This window comes from Schistocerca piceifrons, chromosome 2 (assembly GCF_021461385.2).
Source record: "Schistocerca piceifrons isolate TAMUIC-IGC-003096 chromosome 2, iqSchPice1.1, whole genome shotgun sequence".
NCBI lineage: Eukaryota > Metazoa > Arthropoda > Insecta > Orthoptera > Acrididae > Schistocerca > Schistocerca piceifrons.
In genome coordinates this window covers 964,300,772-964,328,018 of record NC_060139.1, presented here as the reverse complement: position 1 = coordinate 964,328,018, position 27,247 = coordinate 964,300,772, and the positions used below count along the sequence as shown (strand labels likewise).

At 40.8% G+C, this 27,247-nt stretch overlaps 1 protein-coding gene across 1 annotated transcript in view; it reads right to left on the bottom strand.

Annotated features, from left to right (window-relative positions):
- The window catches only part of LOC124777064, a 46,646-nt gene extending 22,958 nt beyond the window's left edge, over positions 1 to 23,688 (bottom strand). The window contains exon 1 of the mRNA XM_047252337.1: positions 23,570 to 23,688. Within this exon, the coding sequence (XP_047108293.1) occupies positions 23,570 to 23,624 (55 nt within the window). The 5' untranslated portion in view covers positions 23,625 to 23,688. The remainder of the gene's footprint in view (positions 1 to 23,569) is intronic.
- Positions 23,689 to 27,247: the final 3,559 nt, after the last annotated feature.

The following is a 27,247-nucleotide window of genomic DNA, read 5'->3' as shown; positions in this document are numbered from 1 at the left end:
ACCCAATAGTTCGCCATCCCAAAGTTTCACAAAATTTTTTACCTATGTCCACATGTCATTACAACTACACAAAAACACCTTTGGCATACACAAACAAACCCGTCACAGCTCAGCATCAGACAAATATTAAAACGATAAGGCCAAAAACGGGCATATGCCACGATTATTTACCTGCACATACAATTTAAAGATTGGATTATAAACTAAAATTCAGTTATCCTAACATCCCTCATGTTTGCAGATGATATGGTGTACTAATTTACACTCGTGCCCGATTTTGGTTGGCAGCCACAGGCCACACACATAATGTTAAATATAAGGTAAAATACATACATAATTTAAATAACAACAAAATCCTATGTAACAATTAGCCTAACCTAAAGATAATCTGTTTGTAAGTATTTGAGAAAAATAAAAGAAGAAACCCCACTGAGGACTCCACACCTGTGGTGGAACATTCTTGGGTGTTCAAAAACAATAATTTGTATTCTTCAAAAAAGCAGAGCCGCACTTAATTCATTGCTGTTTTCTGCAAGCACCGGAACTGGACTCAAAATTCCAGTGTGACTGTGATACACTCTGTATATATGTGTACCTCATAAAGATTGTATTATACACTTGACAAAGCCTTACTAATGTTGGCTACAGAAGGTGGTTTTGGCTAGATTATGTTGGGTGAAAGTACGTCCACTAGCCTGTACTCGTGCGTTTTGTATTTAGTGATGGTTGATTCAAATAAACAGCATGACTATTATTAGAAGACACGACGTTTTCACACAGAAAGAGAACAGTATGGTAAAACCACTGCAGAATAGCTGATAAGCCCTTCTATCCTGCCACATTTAGACTGTAGCATATATAGTGCACCTGGCCTAGGATGGTACATACTGACAGATAGGACAGGACGGAGGGAACTAGAAAAGCACACAATGGAATTGGCTTATCCTTGGAGAACCTAACTTTCATCAGCCGACTAAACTTAATAATTGAAAACTGACCAACAAGTCAGTCACCACTCCAAACTGCCCTCAACATTTACTACCGTCCCATTTAGTGCGACATCGATAGTGCATTTATTTACTTCAATAATTACTTACTTACTTACTCCTTGGCGCTACAGCCCCTGTAGGGCATTGGCCTCACTGAAGATCACAGCCCAATCCTGACGATGTTTGCTCTCATTTCCTCCATCTCCTGACTCCAAACTTCCTCAGATCATTTTCCAATCCTCCAGTCATCGTTTCCGAGGTCTCCCTTTGCTCCTTTTGCCACCTGGATTTCCTGTGTACACCTTTTTGACAGCTCGATCCTCTGACATTCGCTCTACATGGCCCAGCCATCTTTATCTGTTACACTTAATTTCACTCACCAAGTCAGGATTTCTATACAGTTATTCCAATTCCTTGTTTCTCCTTATCCTCCATTGCCCCGCATCATACACGGCTCCAAAAACCTTTCATAATATTTTCCTCTCCCATCTTCTGAAGAGTTCCTCTTCTGCTAGTCATTGTCCATGTTTCTGACCCAAACGTTACCACTTGTCTTATGAGCTTATCATATCTCTCACAATTGCCTCTGTTCAACTTCATATATTTCTCTTTAACAACAGCATTTTTCCTGGAAGCAAAGAGATACTATAAGCTAGATTTTGGTGCATGTGGTTAAACAGAGTGTACCTCGGTTATCAATCTCCATCCTTCGCATCACCCTCTCCAACACTATTTTGAAGAGTAGCGTGGATAATACATCACCCTGTCTTAACCCTTGGGTGACCTCAAATTCCTTAGAAAGTCTTCCTTCTACTTTTACCTGGCATTTTGTGCTGGTGAGGGCCATTTGTACCAGTCTGATAAATTTACTTGGGAATTCCATCTCCATTAATGTGTCATATAGCTTTTTCCTTTTAACACTATCATAGGCCTGTTTAAAGTCTAGAAAAAGTTGGTGTACATCCACATTATATTCATAACACTTTTCTATTTGCCTTATAATGAAGATCTGGTCTGTTGTTGATCTGCCCCGTCGAAAACCGCACTGCTAGCTCCAAGTATTTCTTCTGTTATTGGTGTTAAGTCCAATATCAATGACTTTGGTTAGTACTTTGTACACCACGCTGACTAAAGCAATACCGCGATAATTTTCACAGTTTGCTTTGTCCTTTTCTTATGAATAGAGCACATAATGGCCATGTTCCACTGGTCTGGCATCTCTTCCTTTTCCCATATTTCCACTATCAGCTGATGTACCAATCTTGTTAGATGTTCACCTCCACCCTTGATCATCTCTGCTGAAATGTTATCGTTACTTGGAGCCTTATGATTCCTTAGGATTTTAATTGATTTCCTAACTTCCTCTATAGTTGGTATAGGTACAGGTCTTTCATCCTGACTAACATTCAGCCACAGTTGGTGACCCTCTGTTTCATTTTCTTCCAGAACTTCTCTTTCTGTAGTGACATTCAGCAGCTCACTGAAATATTCGGCCCATCGGTCTAGAACCTGTTCTTCTCCTCCTATAAAATTTCCTTCTTTATCTCTGCAGAATACCGTACGTGATTGGAAGCCTTTCATAAGTTCCTGAACTCACTTGCTGAATTTTCTTACTTCTTGATCATTATATTCTTCTAGCTCTGTAATCCATCTCCTCTCTAATTCTCTTTTCTTTCTTCTGCAAATCCTATCTGCCTCTTTCCTTTTCTTCATCAATTCTTCTGTGTTATATCTTGTTGTCCTGTTTATCATTTTCTTCCCTGCCGCATTTCTCTCTTCCACTGCCTTTTAACAATCTTCATCATACCATCCTGCCCTTCTCACCCTTTCTTCTAAACCTAAGACTTCTTCTGCAGTTTCTTGTAGAGCCTCTTTAATCATACTCCACTTCCCTTCGATGCTTTCCAGAGCTTGGCTTTGTTTAACCTCACATTTCTTCTGTAGTTCTGTTTCAAACTTTTCGGATACTACCTCTTCTTTCAATTTAGAAACATTGTATCTTCGAGGAGCTTTTCTCTTCCCTCTGGATCCATATTTCACTCTTACCATATAATGATATGAATCGCAGTCAGCCCCCCTGCAGCTATCAACTTCAAGGATGTCAGACGCATGTCCCCTGTCGATTACCACATGGTCAATTTGATTAAAAGTAGTGCCACCTGGCGAGCGCCATGTGGCTTTCCCTGTGTCCTTTCTCTGGAGCCATGTACTCTTCACTACCATTGCATTGCCCATGGCAAAGTCTATAAGTCTTTGTCGATTTTTATTCGACACCTCATGCAAGCTTTCACTTCCTACTGTTTCTCTAAAGGCTTCTTCTTTTCCCACTTTTGCATTGAAGTTACCCATCACTAACTTTAAATCATTCCTTGGTATACCTTCTAATTCCTGTTCCAGACGACCATAAAACTCATCTTTCACTTCAACCTCATCATCTTCTGAGGTTGCATAAACACATACTAGAGTATGAAGAAGCGGGCCTTCATTTTCAAACTACACATCCTTTCATTTATAGGGTTAAAATTTATGACTGCTGATTTGTACTTATTGTCTACAAGAAAGCCAGTACCACCTACTATACCACTGTCTCCTCCACTATACATAATAGTGTAATTACCGCTTTTTATGATACCATCTCCTCTCCATCTGACCTCTTGAACTGCTGCTGCTACTCCTATACGGTATTTCCCCATCTCTTGTTTGAGTCCATGTAGAGCTCCTGGCTTGCTCAAAGTTCTTACATTCCAAGTACATCTACATCTACATACATACTCCGCAATCCACGATACGGTGCGTGGCGGAGGGTACCTCGTACCACAACTAACATCTTCTCTCCCTGTTCCACTCCCAAACAGAACGAGGGAAAAATGACTGTCTATATGCCTCTGTACGAGCCCTAGTCTCTCTTATCTTATCTTTGTGATCTTTCCGCGAAATATAAGTTGGCGGCAGTAAAATTGTACTGCGGTCAGCCTCAAATGCTGGTTCTCTAAATTTCCTTAGTAGAGATTCACGAAATGAACGCTTCCTTTCCTCTAGAGACTCCCACCCGAGTTCCTGAAGCATTTCCGTATCTCTCACGTGATGATCAAACCCACCAGTAACAAATCTAGCAGCGCGCCTCTGAATTGCTTCTATGTCCTCCCTCAATCCGACCTGATAGGGATCCCAAACGCTCGAGCGGTACTCAAGAATAGGTCGTATTAGTGCTTTATAAGCGGTCTCATTTACAGATGAGCCACATCTTCCCAAAATTCTACCAATGAACCGAAGACGACTTCCCTACAACTGCCATTACATGCTTGTCCCACTTCACATCGCTCTGCAATGTTACGCCCAAATATTTAATCGACGTGACTGTGTAAAGCGCTACACTACTAATGGAGTATTCAAACATTACGGGATTCTTTTTCCTATTCGTCTGCATTAATTAACATTTATCTATATTTAGAGTTAGCTGCCATTCTTTACACCAATCACAAATCCTGTCCAAGTCATCTTGTATCCTCCTACAGTCACTCAATGACGACACCTTCCCGTTCACCACAGCATCATCACCAAACAGCCGCATATTGCTATCCACCCTATCCAAAAGAATGTTTATGTAGATAGTAAACAACAGTAGCAAAGCAGCAAAGTATGTATCATTTCTGCGTTTACGTTGTCCTTTTCTTTGCATGGGTCGTTCATCAGTATCATCAGTCCGGCTGTTCCTATCTTTGAGTTTCGGAAGAATATTTCTTTCCGCTATGCGGATGTTAGCCCCATGATCAACCCCCAACCTGAATTGCCTGGATTTGTATCGGGTTTACTCCCTTAGGTAGATTGGCTTCACCACGCCTCTAGAGCCCTCCCTGCCCCATGTTGTAGAAATTGAAAATGATAAGGAAAAAGGATTGGCTTAGGATAGGATAGGACAGGAGACAGGTTATCGATAGGTCGTTGTGGGACACACTTGGTCTCGCTCCTCCCCTTCGGCTTGTCCGGCATGGGTGACCCTGCTGGTAGCTACGCTACCGCCGGCATAGCCCTCCAGATACAGAGCATGCAAACCTCCTCGCCCACACGGACAGTTTAGGTTCGAAAAATGTGCAGGAAAGGTGCTTCACAAGTCATTGTGCAGTAAAGACGGAGTCAATTATGACCGTTATGCATAGGAATACCAGATTTTCACGGTAGCCCGAAGCCAAGGTTAAAACACAACGTGCTTTCGGCACTATGTGGCCATGTCTTGCCAACACAGGGTGTGTTTGGCCTTGGCATGTGTAAGGTAACTGTCGGCGATGGTTCCTTCATGTCAGACCCATTTCAGTTGGTACCCTCAGTCAGGTGGTGCGAGAGTCGCTCCACGGACAAATTTGACTGGCGAAGCTATAAAGCCACCAACGTCTCGTTGTCAAAAGGTGAGTCACGCAGTCGCTCTCATCCCAGCTCTGTCACACGAACAGGAGCAGCTTTTCCAAGAGATGAGCCTGTCTCGACATTTCTTCCGTTGCAGCATATTACATCCGCTCAGTTCTGGTTAGTCCCCCATTAAATTACCCCTGGAAGGGGTGGAGGGGGATAGTACCTGTAGAAGAACAATGTGCTGTTTCCATGTTTCTGTACCATATGTGTGTGTACTCCAGTGTACTGCTTCATTTAATTTCAAGGAAAGCTTTGGCTGTAGCTAGAACATCATCATCATTATCGACCTGAACAGTTTCCCATCACAGGCTGGGTCCGTTTGGAACATAAGCCTCGCACATCTAGTTCTGTTTTCCCTCCACCCTTCTTTGTTCACTCTGGTCCATTCCTCGCCTCCCTTTTCAACACACTCCTGTACATCTTTCAGCCATCTATCCCTTGGTCTTCTTCTTGATCTTTCTTTCGCAGCTCCATTTCATGTATCTTTTTCGGACTCCTCTTGTTTTCCATTCTCTTTAAGTGCCCATACCATCGTTGCCTTGATGTTTCTATCTCTCTCTTCAAGGATTCTACTTTCACTATTTCCCTTATCCTTTCAGTCCTCATCCTGTCTCTCTTTGTCAATCATATCCTACTTCTGGAGAACTTCAGTCACATGCCTGTAATCTGCCTACATCTATTTTCTTCATTATCCATGTTTCAGATGCACAGGTCAGTGTTGGGATGTAGTAACTTCTATATATTACTTCTTTTGTCCGTAGCTAGGTGCTAATTTCAGTACAGTGAACTCGGAACTGGCAGCCCAATTTTCACTGCTAAGACCATCAATATATACTCTAAAACAAAACAAAAAAAAACGACTAACTACGGAGGAGCTATCCGACAGGGACGGAAAGTGGTAATATATGATGTACATGGACAGATAAACAAATGACTACAATGTTAAAAATATTGCATGATTTATTCAAGAGAAAAAGCTTATCAAATTGAGCAGATCAATAACGCTTTCGTCCACCTCGGGGCCCCTATGTAAGCAATTATTCCGCTTGGCATTGTTTGATAGAATTGATGGATACCCTCTTGGGGGCCAAATTCTGTCCAATTGGCGCGCTATATTGTCAAAATTCCGACCTGGTTGGAGTGCCATGCCAATAATACTCCAAACGTTCTCGTTCTGGAGAGGTATCCGGTAACCCCTCTGGCTATGATAGTGTTTGGCAGCACGAAGAAAAGCGGTAGAAACTCACATCGTGTGCGGGCGGGCATTATCTTGCTGAAACGTAAGCCCAGAATGGCTTGCCATAACGAGAAACAAAACGGAGCCTAGAATATCGTCGGCGTACCTCTGTGCTGTAATCGTGCCGCGCATGACAACCATAGGAGTCCTCCTTTGAAATGAAGTGGCATTCCAGACCATTACTCCTGGTTGTCTGGTTGTTGGGTCATATGATAGGTGACAGTCAGAATGGTATCCATAGCTGTTCATGGCAAGACGTCTTTGCTGATCACAGGGGCTCTGTTCGAAACGCGATTGATAACTGAAGACCTACGCACTCAATGAGACTCCAGTCCGAAGCTGTGTCAGGAGACACCCCAGACAGCGGTGACAAATGGCTCTGAACACTATGGGACTTAACATCTGAAGTCATCAGTCCCCTAGAACTTAGAACTACTTAAACCTAACTAACCTAAGGACACCACACACATCCAAGCCCGAGGCAGGATTCGAACCTGCGACCGTAGGAGTCGTGCGATTCCGGACTGAAACGCCTAGAACCGCTCGGCCACCGCGGCCGGCCAGCGATGAAATATCAATGACTGTCGCCTGCCGTATGGCCTGAGAATCAGGAGTAATGATCTGGGTGCCATTTCTCTTTATAGTAGGACACCTTTGCTTGCCATTTGCGATACCCTTGCAGCACAGCGACACGTCCATGATATTCTTCGCCCAGTTTTGTTGCCCTTCATGACAAGCCATGCTGAGCTTACATTTCAGCAAGATAATGTCCGCCTGCACACAGCGAGAATTCCTACTGATTGTCTTCATGCTTGCCAAACACTGTCTTGACCAGCAAGGTCTTCAGATCTCTCCCCATTTGAGATGGTTTGAAGAATTATAGGACAGCTGGACAGAATTTGGCACGTTACCCCTCAGTAGAATACCCAAAAATTTTATCAATCAATACTAAGCCAAATAACTAATTGCATAAGGAGCTAGAGGTGCAACAATGCGTTACTGGATTGCTCAAATTGTGAAGCTCTTCTCTTGAATAAATCAACCACTATTTTTGTAAATGTAATAATTTGTTTGTCTGTATATGTATATCACAACTGCTGATTTTCGTTCCATCCAAATAATTCCGTCGTGGAACGTCTTTTTTTAGGTTAGAGTGTAGTATTTTATTTATTATTCTCTTATATATACGACCTTCTTTAGAGCTGAGGAACTCTGGAACAAAATGTTACTCCACCCTTTAAAGTAACGGTAAATAGTGATAGTAAATCCTCTGTCCTCAATGTTACAGGATACGAACCTACGTGCAAGTGGTCAAGTAAGTCCGAATAGCTTCTCCAACGGAAAATTTATATAAACATTTTCTTTGTGTGTGAATTAATTTAACATGCAGAGCAACATCTTCCAAAAGACTATTCGTCCCTCAGCTTCCATCACCTCTGCTCAGCTCCACAGCTCCGTTTTGCCACGTTTCTCCCCAAAACTAACAAAAAAAGGGATGCGAAAAATACGATAAAGAGACACCTTGATAAGTAATGTGTTAAGGCATCAGGAAATTGTAAAGTGTCAACCAAAGGTACTCTAGGCACCTGATGCTTGAAGCTGCGACAGCGAAACTCGCCACAGGATGGCCACCAAACGACATTTTCTGATTGGATTGTTAGATGAGCAGCTCACACATCTCTTTGGACGACTATTAGAGAGCAGATATTTGCACAATGAAGGCTATTTGGAGGCATACTTTGGGGCAAAGCTGAACACGTAGCTGGCAGATATCCAAGAAAATAAGTGCAACCAAAGATAATGCTTTCATAGAGAAATCTTCTTGGCTAGCGTGTATTTTCTTTAGAATGGGAAAAGTCAAATTTATGGGACAACAGGAAATTCTTTTAACAAATAATTAGACCACCGAGACCAAGATCCTAAGCTGGCCATAAGACGTATGGACACACCGAGAACAACTTTGGAGAACTCTAGGGTAGAGTTCCCTTGGAATCGGACACTTCTATGTGTGATTTAATTAGAGACGCTTCACTGTTAGGTCTGACAAAATATGCTCCCGCAAGATTTTGTTTGTCAGCACAGGTCTGGACCGGCAGTGAAGCACACAGCTGGTCGCTGACTCACTCAACTGCTGTTGCAGCACTCACTCACCCCCCCCCCCCCCCCCCGCTTCCAAGGCCTGTTCTTCCCCTGGCCGCAGCAATAACGTCACAAAAGAGCCACACTGCCGACAGGCTGCTCAATGTCCTTGTCACAACATTCAGTTAAGCACTCCAGTCATACTCGACCTGCGACCTGAGATGTTCTGCTCGCCTTAGGGGAATAACTTCAACCCAGAAACACGAACAAGTGCTTTTCTTTAACATAATGAAAGAAAGGTTGAAGACGGATATTTGCAGATTTATGTGAAGGGTTTTCACAATGTTGATTATACTACTCTCTTTGGCATTTTGGAGATAGCAGGGGTAAAACTCTGGGAGACAAACATTTTCCACATCTTATATAGAAACCAGCCAGCAATTGTAAGAGATCAAGGAAATGAAAGGGAAGTAGTGACTGATGCAGGAGTAAGTCGGAGTCGTAACATATCTCCAATGTTATTCAGTCTGTACATTAAGCAAGCATTAAGAAAAATCAAGGAGAAATTTGAAAAGGGAATTAAAGTTCAGCGAGTAGATATAAAAAGTTCGGGTTTTGATGATGACAATGTAATTTTGTAAGGGACAGGAATGGACTTAGAAGAGTTGCTGACCGCAATCGACAGTGGCTGGGAATCGGACTATAAGAAGAACATCAACAAGTTTAAAAGAAGCGTAATGGGATGTACTCGAATCAAATAAGGCGATTTTCTGGGATTACAGTAGGAAATGGGGCATTGAAAGTAGTAGATGAGTTCTCCACTTCAAGTAGCGAAAACCTTATGATTGTCGAAGCTGAAAGGGTATAAAAAGTACAAAAAGAGGATTTTTTGCATCTGACATAAATTTAGCAGCAGCATTTCTTTTTGGGGGATATTTCTCTAGGATTTGGCCTTGTACGAAAGTGAAACGTGAACAATTAGCAGTTCAGACCAGAAGAGAGTAGAAGTTTTTGAACTGTGGCTCTATAAAAGAATATTAAGGATTGCATGAGTAGATAGAATAACTAATGAGGAGATAGAAAAGAAATTTATGCCACGACTTGACTAAAAGAAAGGATTAGCAGACAAAACACATCCTGATGCATCAATAAATAGTCAATAAGCTAATGAACTAGGGGTAAAAACTGCTGAGTCAGACCTAGGTATCAACACTGTAAGCATGTTCCAGTAGTTATTCAGCGGCGAAGAAGTTTACAAAGAATTGGTTGGTTAGCATAACTTGTTGGTTCAAACTGGTTTTCACACTGAAAACCACAATAACTACAATAGACATTTTGTTGTTTTCTGATATTACTCATAATAATGGGAAAATATCCTAAAAGGAAATTAACTATGCTTTATACAAAAAAACAGATTTAGTTTGTGGAAGTAAAGTGATTGTAATAAACTGTATTTATATTTCTGTGGATGGTGTATATATACCCTGTATAGAGAGTGTAACAGTTATAAGTGGAAATATTATTACTGAGGATACTGTATTGATCAACATTACATCAGTATTTACTTCATTTGCAGACTGTTAATTGTGGCTGTTAGTAGCAGTATGTTTTTATGTTTGTTAGTGCCTCCAAGTACATGTAGCAAGAGCAAGTCATGTTTATTTTTCCTTGGGCAGTACGACAGATTTTGAATTGTGGACATTTGGTGTCGAAGAGTGGACATTTGGATTCCCAATAGGTAGCCTACACTGCAGGCCTAGTGCACTTATTTGGTACAGTACGACTTGCAGAAAACATCAGGTAGTAAATTTTGTGAAGAGTGTTTGATGCAGATGAAAAATATGATATGGGTAAATAATAAGGTACCACATATAAAAATATCTGCACTTATACCCGCTACACCGCATATATTAAACTAATTCTCAGTGTTACACCTTTTTCGATCCCATAAATAATAAATGAAATCGACATTAATTAACTCATATGTCGGGTTTACCTAAACACATCGCTGCAGATTGACACACAACATTCACCTTTTTCTACATGTATGACTACATTACTTCGCTTCACAACATTGGTTCTAATTACATTAATCACAAATTCCATTGTACTGGAGAGAATGTAGAGGGGAAAAATTGTTGAAGACAGAGACTGAAATATGACGAGAAATAATTTCTACATGTGTTACTACGTTACTTCGCTTCACAACATTGGCCCCAAATAAATTAATCACATATTGCATGGTACTAGAGAAAATATAAAGGGGTAAATTGTTGAAGACAGAGACTGCAATATTACCACAATTAATTTGGATATTAGGTGTGGGTGCTACTCTGAGACGAAATTGTAGTAAGCGGTATCAAATCAGTTATAAGACCCACTGTCAAAAGAGGAGAAAAAAGAAACAATACCTGGCCACGGCCATCAATTCGTTCATCAAAGCCCTTCGACAGCACTTCTTATTGTCGTTGTAAAGAACATTGAAAATACTACGACACCCTACCTCATGATCTAATTCTTTGGCTGGCTTTGCTTTACTGACGTTCGACCCTCTTAAACAGCGAAACATGTAAGTTTCTTAATAAGATATTTGTCTGGTAACAAGTGGATAGAAGCAGCGAGTTCAGGTATTAGTCTTTGTAATACAATGTAAGCATCATTCCTCACCTTTTCCGGAACACATTATGTGAGGTCTTCGAAAATGCTAACACTATTGGCAAGGAGTAGTGGCAACAAAAAGCAAAGAATTTATGCGTGCCTTCGAGCAGCGTTTCTCTAAACAGACTTGAGAAATAGACTTTCATGAGGACTACAGCGCATTCCGTAGTCACATTGACGCTGAAATAAGGTAATAATTACTCGCTGTTTGCTCTTTGTTTTCGCAATTAAGGCTCCTACATACAGCAAAGGTGTTCTCCCTCCGCCACGGAAAATCCCCTTAACTCGAACAGAGGGACCGCGTAAACTGGCAAGATCTAGTTTTAAGAGATTTGTGGCCAATTATCTCCTCTCTCTCTCTCTCTCTCTCTCTCTCTTCCTCTCTTTGTCTCTCTGCCCGTTTGTTACTCCTTTTCCCTTCTGAACATCACCTTCGCAGTATGTGTGCAGATGTGAATGATTGGGGGTCTGTGTGTGTGTGTGTGTGTGTGTGGCGCGTGCCAATTAGGTAGTGTTACAATGGATACTGACACTTCTAAGTCAAAAATAAGATCAGTTAAATTACGTCCGCTGTCTGCCTTACAAAGGTGTAATACACGAAATACAGTGGTATTACTTTCTCTTTCATTTCATTCCACCTCTAATACGCTTTAGTTTTCAGCTAATCATAGAACATTTCAACTTTTTGTCCTTCGCAGGTCTGAAGCTAGAGAGCAGCTGCGTATCACCCAGTAAGGAGTCAATACCTAGAACGGTTTCCAGCTCGTTGGAATTACTTGGTATTTCAGCTCTCTGATCGAGAACATGCTTAACAATAATGGAAAATAAAAAAAAAACTGAATAAAATGCTTGTTATAAAAAATACGGTTAAACAGAATATTAGAGTTATAATGTTCGTTGTAAAAAAGGAAAAGAAGAAGAAAATTCACTATACTCATGTTGCTCAGTCGGTGTTTCTAACAGACAGTTTTCAGTCTTAAAATTTTTTGCATTTATCGAAATACACGCGACAATGAACCTATAGCTTTGACAATTACTCACATAGTTTATAAGGAAAGGGAAATCATCGAGCCCATAGGTTATCACTTCGTACCCGCTTTCCGGAGGAGACATGTGTTTCTTAGGATGCCTTTAAAAATTTGAAACGTTACGTTAACCGAATATGAACTGCAACTATGAGGACTTTATTTTCTAATTTTTCCAGCAATTTCAAGCGTTAACGAACAAACGAGAACGAAAATCTCAATAAATTACAGTATGTATGGTGGTTCACATAGAAAGTGTTACACATAGGGTCTATTATTTGCTTTACCATCGAATGTAGGTAGCTGTCCCACTTGAGGACCAGACCAGTGATTCTAGTCCTGGATATAATAGATCGTAGATTTCTCTCAAAACATTTATGTCTTTTTAAAGAAATATTGTGAAACACTCAAGAATCACAGAAGAGTTTACTAAATTATAAATACGTGTGAATATCTGGTAGGGGATTGTGATCTAGTAGTAGCGTCTTTTACTAATAATCAAAATATCCAGTGTTCTGGGTTCGAATCAAGACACTGCTTAAATTTCGTATAAACATCACCTGAAATCGCTTCCGAACACTCCTGGTATCAGGCTTCACCCTTGTTCTGCCAAGGGGTCGTCAAAGAACCGGAGAAGTGAACAGAAGTTCAGGGCAACCTCTTACCCTTGGGAAACAATCAGCAATGATGAATGGCATGAGGATGCAAAAGGCAAAGGAAACGACTGCGTTAAAAACACACACACTGCTTGCTCAAGACAAGTGGTCTGTGACCGGTAAGTGTCATGACGATCTCTCCATTGAATAAACAACTCGGACTAGTGCCCCAATCGGATCTCCGGGATGGGCTGCAAACGATGAGATGAAAATGAAAAAAAGGCGAAATAACAAATGGAAGGATAACGTATTATAAATCGGAGAGTGGAAAATCAGAAGTTTCGAAGTGACAAGAAACCTAGAAAATCCGAAAATGTAAATGTAACGACTCAATATATATGTAGTGGAGGAAAGTGAAGTGAAATGGAAAGAAGGCAAGGATACCTGTTCAGCCGATTGTAGCGTAGAAAATGATAAAACGTGAATATGAGTAGGGAGGTAGGGCAGGGAGTGATTTACTGTGAACAGTTCAGTGATAGCTGGCCGCTGTGGCCGAGCGGTTCTGGGCGCTTCAGTCTGGAACCGCGCGACCGCTACGGTCACAGGTTCGAATCCCGCCTCGGGCATGAATGTGTGTGACGTCCTTAGGTTAGTTAGGTTTAAGTAGTTCTACGTTCTAGGGGACTAATGACATCCGATATTAAGTCCCATAGTGCTCAGAACCATTTGAACCATTTGAAGTTCAGTGACATGGCTGTTCTCATCAAAATCGACAGCATAACAACGCCGACAAGAATAGGTCAGGTATAATTGCTGACGTTGCAAACAGAACGTGAAGAGACAGAGTCAGTGTATGAGGGAAATGAACGGTTAATTCAGTACATAGTGGGAGATGAATAATAATAATGATCGGGGTGTGGAATGTGGTTGTAGCGGAAGGAGAAGAAGAAAGGGCTGCAGGAGATTGTGGGTTTAGTGGCAGGAATGAGAGAGGAGAAACGCTAACTGAGTTCTAAAATAAATTTCTGCTGGCAATAACAAAAATACTGTTCAAAAATCATAAGAGGACGAGGTATGCTTGGAAAAGGCCGGGATGCACAGGAAGATGTCAGCTGGATTTCATCATCGTCAGGCAGAGATTCCGAAATCAGATATTGCATTGTAAGGCGTACTCAGGAGCGGTTCACAATATTTAGTAATGACGTAGATTAGGCAGAAGTTTAACACGCACGTCCCTAAGAACCAGCGTGCAAATACTGAGGAATGATGAGATAGGTTTGATGTTGTCTAATGCTACGGACACTGCGGTAATGGATACCACAGTAGGAACTTCAGTTGAAGAAGAATGAACATCTCTAAAAGCGCCTACATCTACATCTACATCTACATACATACTCCGCAATCCACCATACGGTGCGTGGCGGAGGGTACCTCGTACCACAACTAGCATCTTCTCTCCCTGTTCCACTCCCAAACAGAACGAGGGCAAAATGACTGCCTATATGCCTCTGTACGAGCCCTAATCTCTCTTATCTTATCTTTGTGGTGTTTCTGCGAAATATAAGTTGGCGGCAGTAAAATTGTACTGCAGTCAGCCTCAAATGTTGGCCTATCACAGAACTTGAACAGACAGACATAAATTCAAGGACGGTAACTGCGTAGAAGCCTTGCCTGACAAATAAAAGTACTTCAGTTGATCGGCCATGTAACGAAGCACAAATATGTTCATCTGAAGACTAGAATATAGAAATGTGTACCAATTAGGAACTAAATAAATAGGGACTGCATGGAAGTCAAAAAATGGTCGCCGAAACGATTCAGTGTACAGAAAAGTCGAAACAACCTTCAGTGAAATTAAAACCAAGGGTGTCAACGTTAAGAATGCAATGGGCATCCCACTGTTAAGCGCAGAGGAGAGACGGGACAGGTGGAGGCCTATACAAGGGCGAAGACTTGCCTACTGACGTGATTGAGGAAAAATGGGAGTCGATATGGAAAACAGAGGGTATCCAGTATTGTAGTCGGACTTTAATAGAGCTTCAGAAGACTTCCTATCAGCGATGGTTTCTGCCACTGATAACATTCCTTCAGAGTTTTTACCATCATTGGGGTAAGTGCCACCCAGTGACTATTCAAGTTGCTGTGAAGAATGGTTCAAATGGCTCTGAGCACTGTGGGACTTAACTTCTGAGGTCATCAGTCACCTAGAACTTAGAACTACTTAAACCTAACTAACCTAAAGACATCACACACATCCATGCCCGAGGCAGGATTCGAACCTGCGACCGTATCGGTTGCACGGTTCCAGACTGTAGCGCCTAGAACCGCTCGGCCACCCCGGCCGGCCGCTGTGAAGAATCTATGAATCTGGAGATACACCATCAGATTTTCTGAAAAAATATCACGCACACAATCCAGAAGTGTAAAATGACCGATAATTGCGAGAAATACCGCACAATCAAGTTATCGACAGAAGCACTAAAGTTGCAGACAAAAATAATATACAGAGTATCGGAAAAGAAAATTTAGGATTTATTCGATGACGACCAAATTGGCTTTCGGAAAGGCAAGATCACGAGAGAGGCAACTCTTAAGTTGCGATTGATTGTGGAAGCAACACATATTGAGAAAATCAAGACACGTAAATAGAATCTGTCGACTAGAAATGATGCAAGATATTCAAAATTCTGAGAAAAATACGTGTCTGCTATAGGAAATGGCAGGTTATTCACAATACGTGCAAGAAACAAGATTGAATAATAAGAATGGAAACCAAGAACAAAGTTCTCGGATTAAAAAGTGTGTAAAGAGGGACGTAGTCTTTCAGTCCTGATACTCACTCTGTACATTGAAGAAGCAGTGGCTGAAGTAAAAGAAAGGTTTAGAAGAGGGATTACAGTTCAGAGTGATTGATGACATAGTTATCCTCGCTGAAAATGAGGAAGATTTAAAGGACGTGTTGAATGAAGTGAACAGGCTGATGAATACAGAATATGGACTAAGAGCAAACAGAACAAAGATAAAAGTAACGAGGATTAACAGAAGTGACGAAACTATGAAATTGGGGACAAAGAAATAAACGAAGTTAAGTAATTCAGCTACCTCGAAAGCTAAATAGCACATTACGAACGAAGCAAGGAGAACGTAAGAACCAGACTAGCCCCGGCAAAAAGGGCATTCTTAGCCAAGAAAAGTCTACTGGTATCAAACATAGGCCGTAGTTTAAGGAAGAAATTTCTAAGAATATACTTTTGGAGTACAGCATTGTATGGTAGTGACAAAAGTACTGCGAGAAAAGCATAACAGAAGAGATTCGAAGCATGTGAGATGTTTCGCTAGAGGACAGTGTTAGTACTAGAGTGACATGTAGATAGTAACAAACACAGGGAAAAGCAGAATTTGGAAAACATCGAACAAAGAACTGAGTACGTAGGTTCAAATGACTCTAAGCACTGTGGGACCTAACATCTGACGTCATCAGTCCCCTAGACTTAGAAGTACTTAAACCTAACAAACTTAAGGACATCACACACATCCATGCCTGAGGCAGAATTCGAACCTGCGACCGTAGCAACAGCGCGGTTCCGGACTGAAGAGCTTAGAACCGCTCGGCGACAACGGCCGGCGGAGTACGTAGGGTATAACAGCTACTCTGAGATGAAGATGTTAGCACAAGAGAGCAACTCGTGAAGGGCTGTATCATATGCTCACAAGACTGATGAACCCACACCCCCTCACCGGAGAAGAAAGAAACAGAGTAGGGGCGGTGTAAAAGAACTCCCCATGTTCCAACCCGCCAGTTCAGTGCATCAACACACTTCATTGTAGTCTTATTTCTTGATCACAGATATACGTTAATTTCAGCGTAACCACACAAGACAAATGAGCATTTTTGGAAGAAGATTTGGAGTAATTTGCGTTCCCCTATGAAATGAGCAAAGAAGGGAAAGCAGAAAGGTGGAAGGAGTATAAAGAGGGTCTATACGAGGGCGATGTGCTTGAGGACAAGTTTATGGAAATGGAAGAGGCTGTAGACGAAGATGAAATGGGAGATATGATACTGCGTGAAGAGTTTGACAAAGCACTGAAAGACCTGAGTCGAAACAAGGCTCCGGGAGTAGAAACCATTCCATTAGAACTACTGACAGCCTTGGGAGAGCCAGTCCTGACAAAACTCTACCATCTGGTGAGCAAAATGTATGAGACAGGCGAAATACTCTCAGACTTCAAGAAGAATATAATAATTCCAATCCCAAAGAAAGCAGGTGTTGACAGATGTGAAAATTACCGAACTATCAGTTTAATAAGTCACAGCTGCAAAATACTAACGCGAATTGTTTACAGACGAATGGAAAAAGGGGAAGATCAGTTTGGATTCCGTAGAAATGTTGGGACCCGTGAGGAAATACTGACCCTACGACTTATCTTAGAAGAAAGATTAAGGAAAGGCAAACCTACTTTTCTAGCATTTGTAGACTTAGAGAAAGCTTTTGACAATGTTGATTGGAATACTCTCTTTCAAATTCTGAAGATGGCAGAGGTAAAATACAGGGAGCGAAAGGCTATTTACAATTTGTACAGAAAGCAGATGGCAGTTATAAGAGTCGAGGGGTATGAAAGAGAAGCAGTGGTTGGGAAGGCAGTGAGACAGGGTTGTAGCCTATCCCCGATGTTATTCAATCTGTATATTGAGCAAGCAATAAAGAAAACAAAAGAAAAGTTCGGAGTAGGTATTAAAATCCATGGAGAAGAAACAAAAACTTTGAGGTTCGCCGATGACATTGTAATTCTGTCAGAGACAGCAAAAGACTTGGAAGAGCAGCTGAACGGAATGGACAGTGTCTTGAAAGGAGGGTATAAGATGAACATCAACAAAAGCAAAATGAGGGTAATGGAATGTACTCGAATTAAGTCGGGTGATGCTGAGGGAATTAGATTAGGAAATGAGACACTTAAAGTAGTGAATGAGTTTTGCTATTTGGGGAGCAAAATAACTGAAGATGGTCGAAGTAGAGAGGATATAATATGTAGACTGGCAATGGCAAGGAAAGCGTTTCTGAAGAAGAAAAAATTGTTAACATCGAGTATAGATTTAAATGTCAGAAAGTCGTTTCTGAAAGTATTTGTATGGGGTGTAGTCATGTATGGAAGTGAATCGTGGACGATAAATAGTTTAGACAAACAGAGAATAGAAGCTTTCGAAATGTGCCGCTACAGAAGACTGCAGAAAATTATATGGGTAGATCAGATAACTAACGAATACTATTGAATAGAATTGAGGAGAAGAGAAGCTTGTGGCACAACTTGACTAGAAGAAGGGATCGGTTGGTAGGACATGTTCTGAGACATCTAGGGATCACCAATTTAGTATTGGAGTGCAGCGTGGAGGGTAAAAATCGTAGAGGGAGACCAAGAGATGAATACACTAAGCAGATTGAGAAGGATGTAGACTGCAATAGGTGCTGGGAGATGAAGAAGCTTGCACGGGATAGAGTAGCATGGAGAGCTGCATCAAACGAGTTTCAGGAGTGAAGACCACAACAACAACATGAAATGTGATAAAGCCTGTTATGTTCTTATTGTATATGAATGATTTAGAGGAAAATCTGAACAGCCCTCATAAACTGTTTGCAAACTGATGCCGTCGTTTTCCTCCTAGTCAGATGAATGGAAGATCAAAAGAACTTACGAAATGACCCTGACAAAATATCTCAGTGGTACAAAAAGTAGCAACAGACTACAATAAAAAGTGTGTGATCCTCCACCTCAATACTAAGAGAATTTCTTTCAATTTCTGTTACGTGGTAAATGACACATGTAACAACTGGAACTGGAACGATTATACAGAAAATATTGCACGAAAAACGAACCAAAGACTTCATTTTATTGGCCGAACATTTAAAAAATACATAAAATCCACTGACAAACTCCTCATACTACACTTGTGCGTCAAGATCTGCGCAGTATGGGATTCCTGCTAGAGAGGAATTGAAACTTCCCCTTTGAATGTAAAGAATGTGTGTGCTGGTAAACTTCTACGTTACTTGATTTTCAAACTCCAGAGTGAAACTGAACGTACTCAGACTGTTTTCTCTTTACTTATTCTGATCATTTCTAAACTAACACACCATATTTTAGCGCAACGCAATCTGACTTTTAATAAACCCTACAAAATAACAGCCCTGACTAACAATAACCTATACCCTTCACGAATCACTTACCTCACAAAAATCTTCGTTAGTCGAATTACTGCAATACAGGGTGCGCCAATACTGCCAGTTAAACAGAAGATTGTAACTACTGAAGGCACTAACAACAGATAGGCATATAGTTAGCAAATGAAAGATTCTGTTAGAGAACAAACAATGTATTTACCTTAATAGTGTTCAAAATTCGTGACATCCAGTTTAACAAATTTCCTTTTTCTGGCGGACACACGTCCAGATCGTCCGCTTATAGTAACCTCTCAAAACTCTGGCATCTCTCTCTCCACATCCACCACTGCTGGCGGATCACCTCCAACTGCCTAACACAACACTGGCGAATAACTTCCAACAACGAGTCCAACCAGCCACAGACTGCACACAGCGCAGTCAGCGGTTTTAATAGAAAGCGCTACGTGGCGTTACCAACAGAAAAACCTAAACAGCCTTCTTACAAAATGTCAGAAGAAATCGAAAGATTTCACGTTTAGTGTTAACACAGTTTTAAATTTTCATGTATATTATAAGTGAGTTGCGATCGGAATCATTAAAGCAAAAGCATTTTCCATTGCTACGAAATCTTTTCATAAAATTTCGGTCAATAACTTTCTCCTCTGAATGCCAAAACATGTTTTTGCTTCTCTCGTTAATGCTGGTAACAAGTACCCTCCGCCATTCACTGTTATTCAATTGCGAAATACATAAATAGATGCAAATGTCTATAAACTTTTGACACCAAAAATTTGCTTTTTTACGAAAAGTCATGATGGAAGAGCTACTGCATGGATTCTGCGTAATTCCCATTCGTTGCGAGTTGTCTTCAGATTCCGACACGATAAAACTTCGACATCTCTGCAGACGGAGAACTTATAAATTTATTAACAATAAAGTCTCGCACTGCGTGGCAGACATCGTCTGCTCAATCCGAACAACCTAAGAAAAATCTCTACATCCATCAGAAGTTAAAAGTGTCTACTTTCGGTGTCAATGAAACGGACGCAAAGCATTATGACATCTTCCCTCTTATAGCTGTCGAGCTGCGCTCTGATTAAGAAACATTCTGTTAACGTTTCGTATAATCTAACATCTCACGTTGGAAACAAACATTGTGCCTTTAAGAACACCCTACTTACCTCATCAAAGTCTTAACTAGATTAACAAATTAGGGAGTGTCGTACTAATCCGCTGGACTTCAAGAATAAAACTAGACAAGTAATAGGGGAAATGAATTACCATGGCCCATTATATTAGGTATTGTTTATCGTAGGTTTCTTATGAGCATGATTAACTCATGAAACTGTAATTTTTGCTAAAATACAAATCGTTAATAAAGGGGTTCTCTCTTTCTCTCTCTCTCTCTCTTATAAAAATATATGTTATGCAACTATAAACCTATAATCCATGAAAGATACTGTTGGTGACTTATTTTAGAAATTCCATGCATTATATTACATGGGTAACAATAAACTGTAAATTAAGGCCGTTAACATCTTGATAAGACAATGACGAAAATCTCAGTTAGCTCTGAAAGTATGTATATTTCAAATTATCATCTCGAAACAAAACTGCTATCACCCGCTGATAATTTAAAAGTTACAACAATGATACTCAATACGACCAAGTAAGGTATTAAACTAATTTTCACATGGATTCAGAACTCTCTCTAAGAAACAAGGTATTCCTTATTTAAATTCAAACATCTTCTACAACTTGCCCATAAACACACTAAAAGAAAATGGATAACCATAAAAAATCATAAATTAAAAGCATAGCTCATTTCTCACTCTTCTGCAAAGTATGTGATTATTTGCATTGTTGATTTTCAAGTTTCCCATACGTACTGTAGGGTACAGTGTCCGTAGGGTACAAGGTCCACTACAGACAAGCCTCCAACTATATCCAGTATGACAATTGTTATTGTCAAACTTTAAGAAGTTTGCTCCCAAAAATGTGTAGATAAATAAACTATAAAAGCCGCAACTTTTGACAGAGGAGTGGATTCTATATTAACCCAGTAAGAAGTTGCAAACGTAGTGTTAATGGACATCAGTTAGTGCCACTGCTATGGAAAATGTTTCACCTGCTATTAATCATACTTTATTGTTAGTGCAAACTACGGAAATAATTTATGGTGCTTGTAATAATGTATGCCTTGACTCGTTTCCGATCACTAGAAATTTCCTCTCGTGATGTCAGCAGCAGACAATGGAATGAATGAATCGTTATTGTGTTTACGTTGTTAATTAAAATATCAATGACGGTGAAACACAGTACCGTTTCGTACCTCAATGCGTCAAGCTCACAGAGAAGTACGAAGTTCCGTCCGAAACACACAATAACCACCATCGCCTGAACTCATCCTCATTCTATTCTATATGATGCGCCAACAATTCCTTAACATACATGACAAATTTAAAGTTGTTCATGCGAAGGTAATTCTTGGGTATTTCAAATATTATCTGTCGAAACGACATAACTTGGCTACACGAGCACGACAAAACGAGGCAAAGTGTTGAACCTAGACGTTACACTATTTGTCAGTATGTGTAGATAGTGAAGTTGCCTCTCAGATATAAAAGAAGCAAAAAGGTAAAAGTGCTGCTCCTATCATTAGCAGAACGCACGTTAATGTCATAGCGTTCAAAAAAAAAAAAAAAAAAAAAAAAGTGCTCACTTGTAATGTTGTCGTTGTTAGAAATTTTCACCAATTGGCTGGAAAGAGAGGGTAGTGACGTGTTGGTGCATAGTCCGTAGTCCCGAAAGCGTGTGTCACTACCGTGGCTTAAATCCAGTACCTTTCCATAGTGTCTGTTGGAACGGGGTATGTGCCACTGCGTGTAGTAATCAGTCTGTCGGATGGAGACCTTAAGCTCGACAGCACTACAGTCCGATTAAAATTACTTGATAGCTGGCACTTCACGATTTTGAAGCTGGTTTCCTCCAGAGTACTCAACTTCACGCCCGAACCGTTCGCTGTGGCCAAACTGCCACAATAATTGGTCAGTACACTTCCACTACCTTGTCTGGCGTTCTTTGTTGTGTTTGGATCCCCGGCACTTTGATTTCGTATTTCATCGCACATGAAAACCACACCAACAACCAAACACACACACACACACACACACACACACACACACACACACACACACACGCACACACACGAAACAATGCTAATGAAATACTCGCGTTACATATAAAGCAGTAACCAAACTCTGCTGGATACTTCCAGACAAGACGCGATTCAGCGTACGTATACAGTTTTTCACAATCACAGAGATCGGCTTACATTAGAGAATCTTCGCACGATGTTGTGTAAAGCAGATTTTTCGTAGACCGCAATTCATCTTTGCGACTGGGTCACGTCAGTCGTAAATATAACTACTTAATCCAGTGTTATGGCATAGCGTAATGATTAACGTATAAACCTGCCGTGTATATGTTCTTAGGTTCGTATCTCGAAAAATGCAGCGAGACATTTTTGTTTCTAAATCTAATGAAAAGATTTTGACTATTATATTGATTCAGTTAATCGGTTGAAATGTAATCTGTTTTTGTTTCTAATTTCTTGTCCCATCATTTTCATCACTTATTAACTTTTTTATTTGCTCTTATTTTTTTCCTATCATTCTGTTTTCGTTTGAAATCTGCCTGTGTCGCCTATAATATGTAACCTCGTCCCAACAAGGGCTGCACATCGGTTGGTAACGCGGCAGCTCGTGTAGTCAGTGTCAGGACAGGTTGCTTTCAACGCTGAAACTGAAGTTTTCCTGTACCGAGTTTGTTCTTAGAGGTTAGCTTTAATCGGCGTGAAAAAAGCGATCGTGATTTTAGACCTGCAGCACGTTGTTGATAGCTGTTTTCTCATATACATTGGACATCACGAGGTTGTGGTTAGCTTAGGACATGAGTTAAAATTACGGTCTATAAAACGAGTCGTTGCTGCAGCTCAGTCACTTGTCACTTATAAGTTGTCCACAGAACATCTCGCATTTCCGTCATACCTTGGGTGGCCACTTCTAACTTTGCTCCGCGTTACACGTTAACAGCATTTGTAAAGTGGCCCGTCTTCATTTGTGTCGCCTACAGCTGAGCGGTAGTCGATGGCCGATGTGACAAGACTGTAGCGGCTAGTGACAGATGTCAACTATTGAAGAAATTTTAATCGGACTATAGTTGCTCTGTCACCAGGTTCAATCCTCTCTTTTCATTTTCATAATCATACAGAAAAACGTAAACTAGACACATTATTGTGCAACCTATTGCATAAATACCACACACAGTCATTGACATGGTTAAGGTGCGCATTTGACGCAGCATCTTTCGATCAGAGAATTGTAGGAATCTGTCAAATACGCCAGTGGAAACTGCGACTCACCCAACACACGTGCCACAGCGGCAGAGCAAAAGGCTAGCAGCAATAGTCGGCGCATCGTGTGGGACTGGTCCTCACCAGCCAGCAGACACTTGCTGCACACTGTGACGAGCAGAAGTGGCGACCAGCCTTGAACCTTCATACTGATAGCTGATAGCCTTCAGCCATCTTGAACACAGCAGCCACCTGCGTTCGGCTGATAGTAACTAGTTTCCTCCTCGGCTAACACTGATTGCCCGGCAAGGTCGTGAACTTTGCAACCATAACTCTTCTGTTTGGTCTCACTAGTACCCAGTTTTTTTGAGTCGTCACTCTTTCAGTTAGTTATGTGAACACCACTTGTTCCAATTTTTCCTAAATTTTTCATCTACCCGTAGCCACTATTCACATTTTACTCTATAATACTTTTGCATATTCTAACCTTTGTTCATCGTTGCAGATTTCCCGTCTACTGCTCCAACCAGTGCCCAGTTAACTATTTATGTCCGTTGTCGACGTCTTCGTTCCCGTAACTGTATTACTTTGGTAAAAAAGAAACAATGAGATATTAAGGCTGGTAGGAGTCAAACGGGCAGACTAGGAGCAAAAGAGGCACCATAGGACATTTTAATTTCCACTGTTTATACTTTTACTAACAAATTCATAAAACCTTGTCAGCATGATCAGGAAGGATTCAGGATTCACACCCATAGCAGTGGAAGTTCAAAAACATAACAAAATAAATTTTTTACACGTAAAATTTCATCATATTTTCACTTACTATTGTCTGCATTTGTAGCTATAGGTACACTTTTCTTCATAAGTAAGAGAGATTCTTCATTGAATTTTGCACAGCATACAAACCATACTTACAGGTGTATGAAACTCTAGAATTTATGTAGTTTATGAAAAAATGAATGAGCTGTTACATTTTAAGCTTCATGTTTAGAAAAACTCAAATTTTATAGTTAATTATCTCAATTTTTACCACAGTTTTTCATATATTTGGAAAATTCTACAGTTTCATACTCCTGTAAGTATGGTTTTATGCTGTGCAGAGTTCATCGAAGAAGCTCTCTTACTTATGAAGAAAAGTGTACCTATAGCAACAAATGCAGCTAGTAGTAAGTGAAAAAATGATGAAATTTAAATATCAAAATTTATTTTGTTATGTTTTTGAACTTCACTGCTATGAATGTGAATGCTGAATCCTTTCTGGTCATGCTGACAAAGGTTTATGAATTTATTTGTAAAAGTATAGACCATGGAAATTAAAATGTCCTGTGGTGCCTCTCCTGCTCCCCCTTAACACAGTAGTGTTGAGTGCCGAGATAGTAAGTTACTGTAATGTGCTGTCAGGGCAGTGATACTGAAGCTAGAGAACACTATGTAGTGAAAAGGGGTCAGGCAATCCCGCTTTATAAAAACTTTACACGCAGACAATATAGGAGAGCAAAATCTACTGATGGGTAGGCATGGAGATGTCGAACAAACTGAATAGTAACTCCAAAATTTTTGCAATAGGATGGGCTCGACGCTTTCTAGAGGCGTTGGAAATCACATTGTTATATCACGTGTGGAAAGAAGGTGGCGTCCACGAAAACTCTCTGGGATGCTGGCACAGTTCCACGACCAGTGGCACTCGCGAAAACCACGGAGTGTCATGCTAACTGGCGAGCAGTGTGTCTGAAAGTATGGTCAGGAACAAACACGGAACAAAGACAGAACGACAGCACAAAGTATGCACAACACTGCTCAAGTGAGTGTAGTAGGTCAAGTAGACTAGAATCTACTCCAGTCTCAGTACGCAGCTGACTTCGAAGTCCACGTGGACGCATCAGGAAAACTACAACTCCAAAGGTACTGCTCAATGTACGTGACACTCACATGGGGCAATCTCACTCTCGACACCTCCTTGTCCGACGTTCAGGAATCTGATTGCGATATAAAATCCATCTCCCCATTGAGAGGCGCAAACGGCCAAAAATGCTCCATCCTGTGCCTAAGTCGCCGACTCAAGGGACGAGGAATGATGAGTATGTCCACCGGGGTTTCCTTCTGGGTACCTTGTGCATGGAAGTCACGGATGACGCTTGAGATGGTGGCAGGTTTACGCTTCACCAGAGATTGGAGGTAATGAAATGGTGAGGGCTGAGGGCCAGTGGCACTTTCTGCTAGTTGCGGTGAAGATGGAAGAAGATATTAAACCTTTATCAGAAAACTTCCCTCCCTCTGAAGTGTTTCTCTAGGTAGGGGCGTAAATCATACTGCTAATGGCGAACAAGCAGTGGGATAGTCGGCAGGTGCCACTGCTGCAGAGTGCGAGAGTTGGTTGATCCTTTCCACATGTGTTAACAGCTCCTAAGTGCCTGCACATACATATGTATCTCTGTACAGTTTGACGCAGAGGTTCTTTTGGTATACCAGGTGCTGCTGACCTACCTCAAATGTATAATGTTGTCACAACTTATGTTGCACCATAAGGCCTTGTGTCCATCCAGGTGCGTGCCCAGAAGATGAAACCTTGCTGATACTGTGGCATATCCTGTGAGTGAGAGGTCCAAGGCACAGGGACTATAGATCTAAGACATCGTGAAGCTGATCGTCAAGCAGCACATCAACTGAACTGTGTCCATTGACTGTAGGTGCTCAGTAAAGTTCCAAAAAACTGGACTGGACATCCACTCTTGGTACTGCCAGAACTGTTTTCTTTCGTTGTGCTTTGAACGTCCGGACCAATCGCTCGACCTCTGCAGTTGGTGTTGGATGTAACACCGCAGCGGACAGTTGCTAGAGCCCGGGGTCTACGTTTGGGTTCTGCTGTATCGTTTGCGGGTTCGTACCCTCACCTGACGTGAGGCCGTTCCACGCTCTATTACTTCATTGTAAATTTCAGGTTATGGTGTGTCTCGGCGCAACTTTCAATGTAAAGTATTTATAATTAATGTTTTAATAAAAAACTTCAAAGAATATCTAAACTGTTTTGCTTCTGGTATTTCACGTTTAATGTCTTTTCATAAGAGTGAACCCTCAAGTTTAATATTGAACGTGTTTTTAACGTACTTTTTAAGCTGAGCCTAAGAGGGAAATAAAATGTTGTTGTACAATAAATTGTTCTGAAGAGTACTTGGTAAAGGATGATGTTCAGTAGTTTTTTCGGCCATTCCTCTAGGACGTGTTGGTTGGTATCCTCTTAAAATACAAGCTCTTGTTGCCTGTATTAAGAAGTACAACCGCAAACCAGTTAAAAACAGTATGAGACAGAAGCTATGGGCGACGAACACAAATTCACAATTTCAAGACAGGGAAAACAGTTAAGGCATTGCAGAAAGGCAGTTCATTTGCAGATATGACGCGTTACATGGTAGGAGACATTCTTTAGCTTCAAGCTACTAGGTGGTGGACGACTGATGGCATAATTGCCCATAGGTTATGTAATTAGTTTTAAAAATACACAGAATTTTACTCACCATTAAACTCTGTAACTGGAGAATTAACCATATCTTTCAAGTAGCACTTAAATAAGTAGAACTTCTAATATTTACAAACAATTCAAAAAACAATTGGAAGACAATAATAAAAACTGTAGAAAATGCCGGAAACTGCTTATGGCGGTTTTCTGTTGCGGATTCCTTCAAGTTATTCTAAAATCAGTCAATAGACTTAAATATCGACGAGGAAACATACATTGTCTTTAGCTAC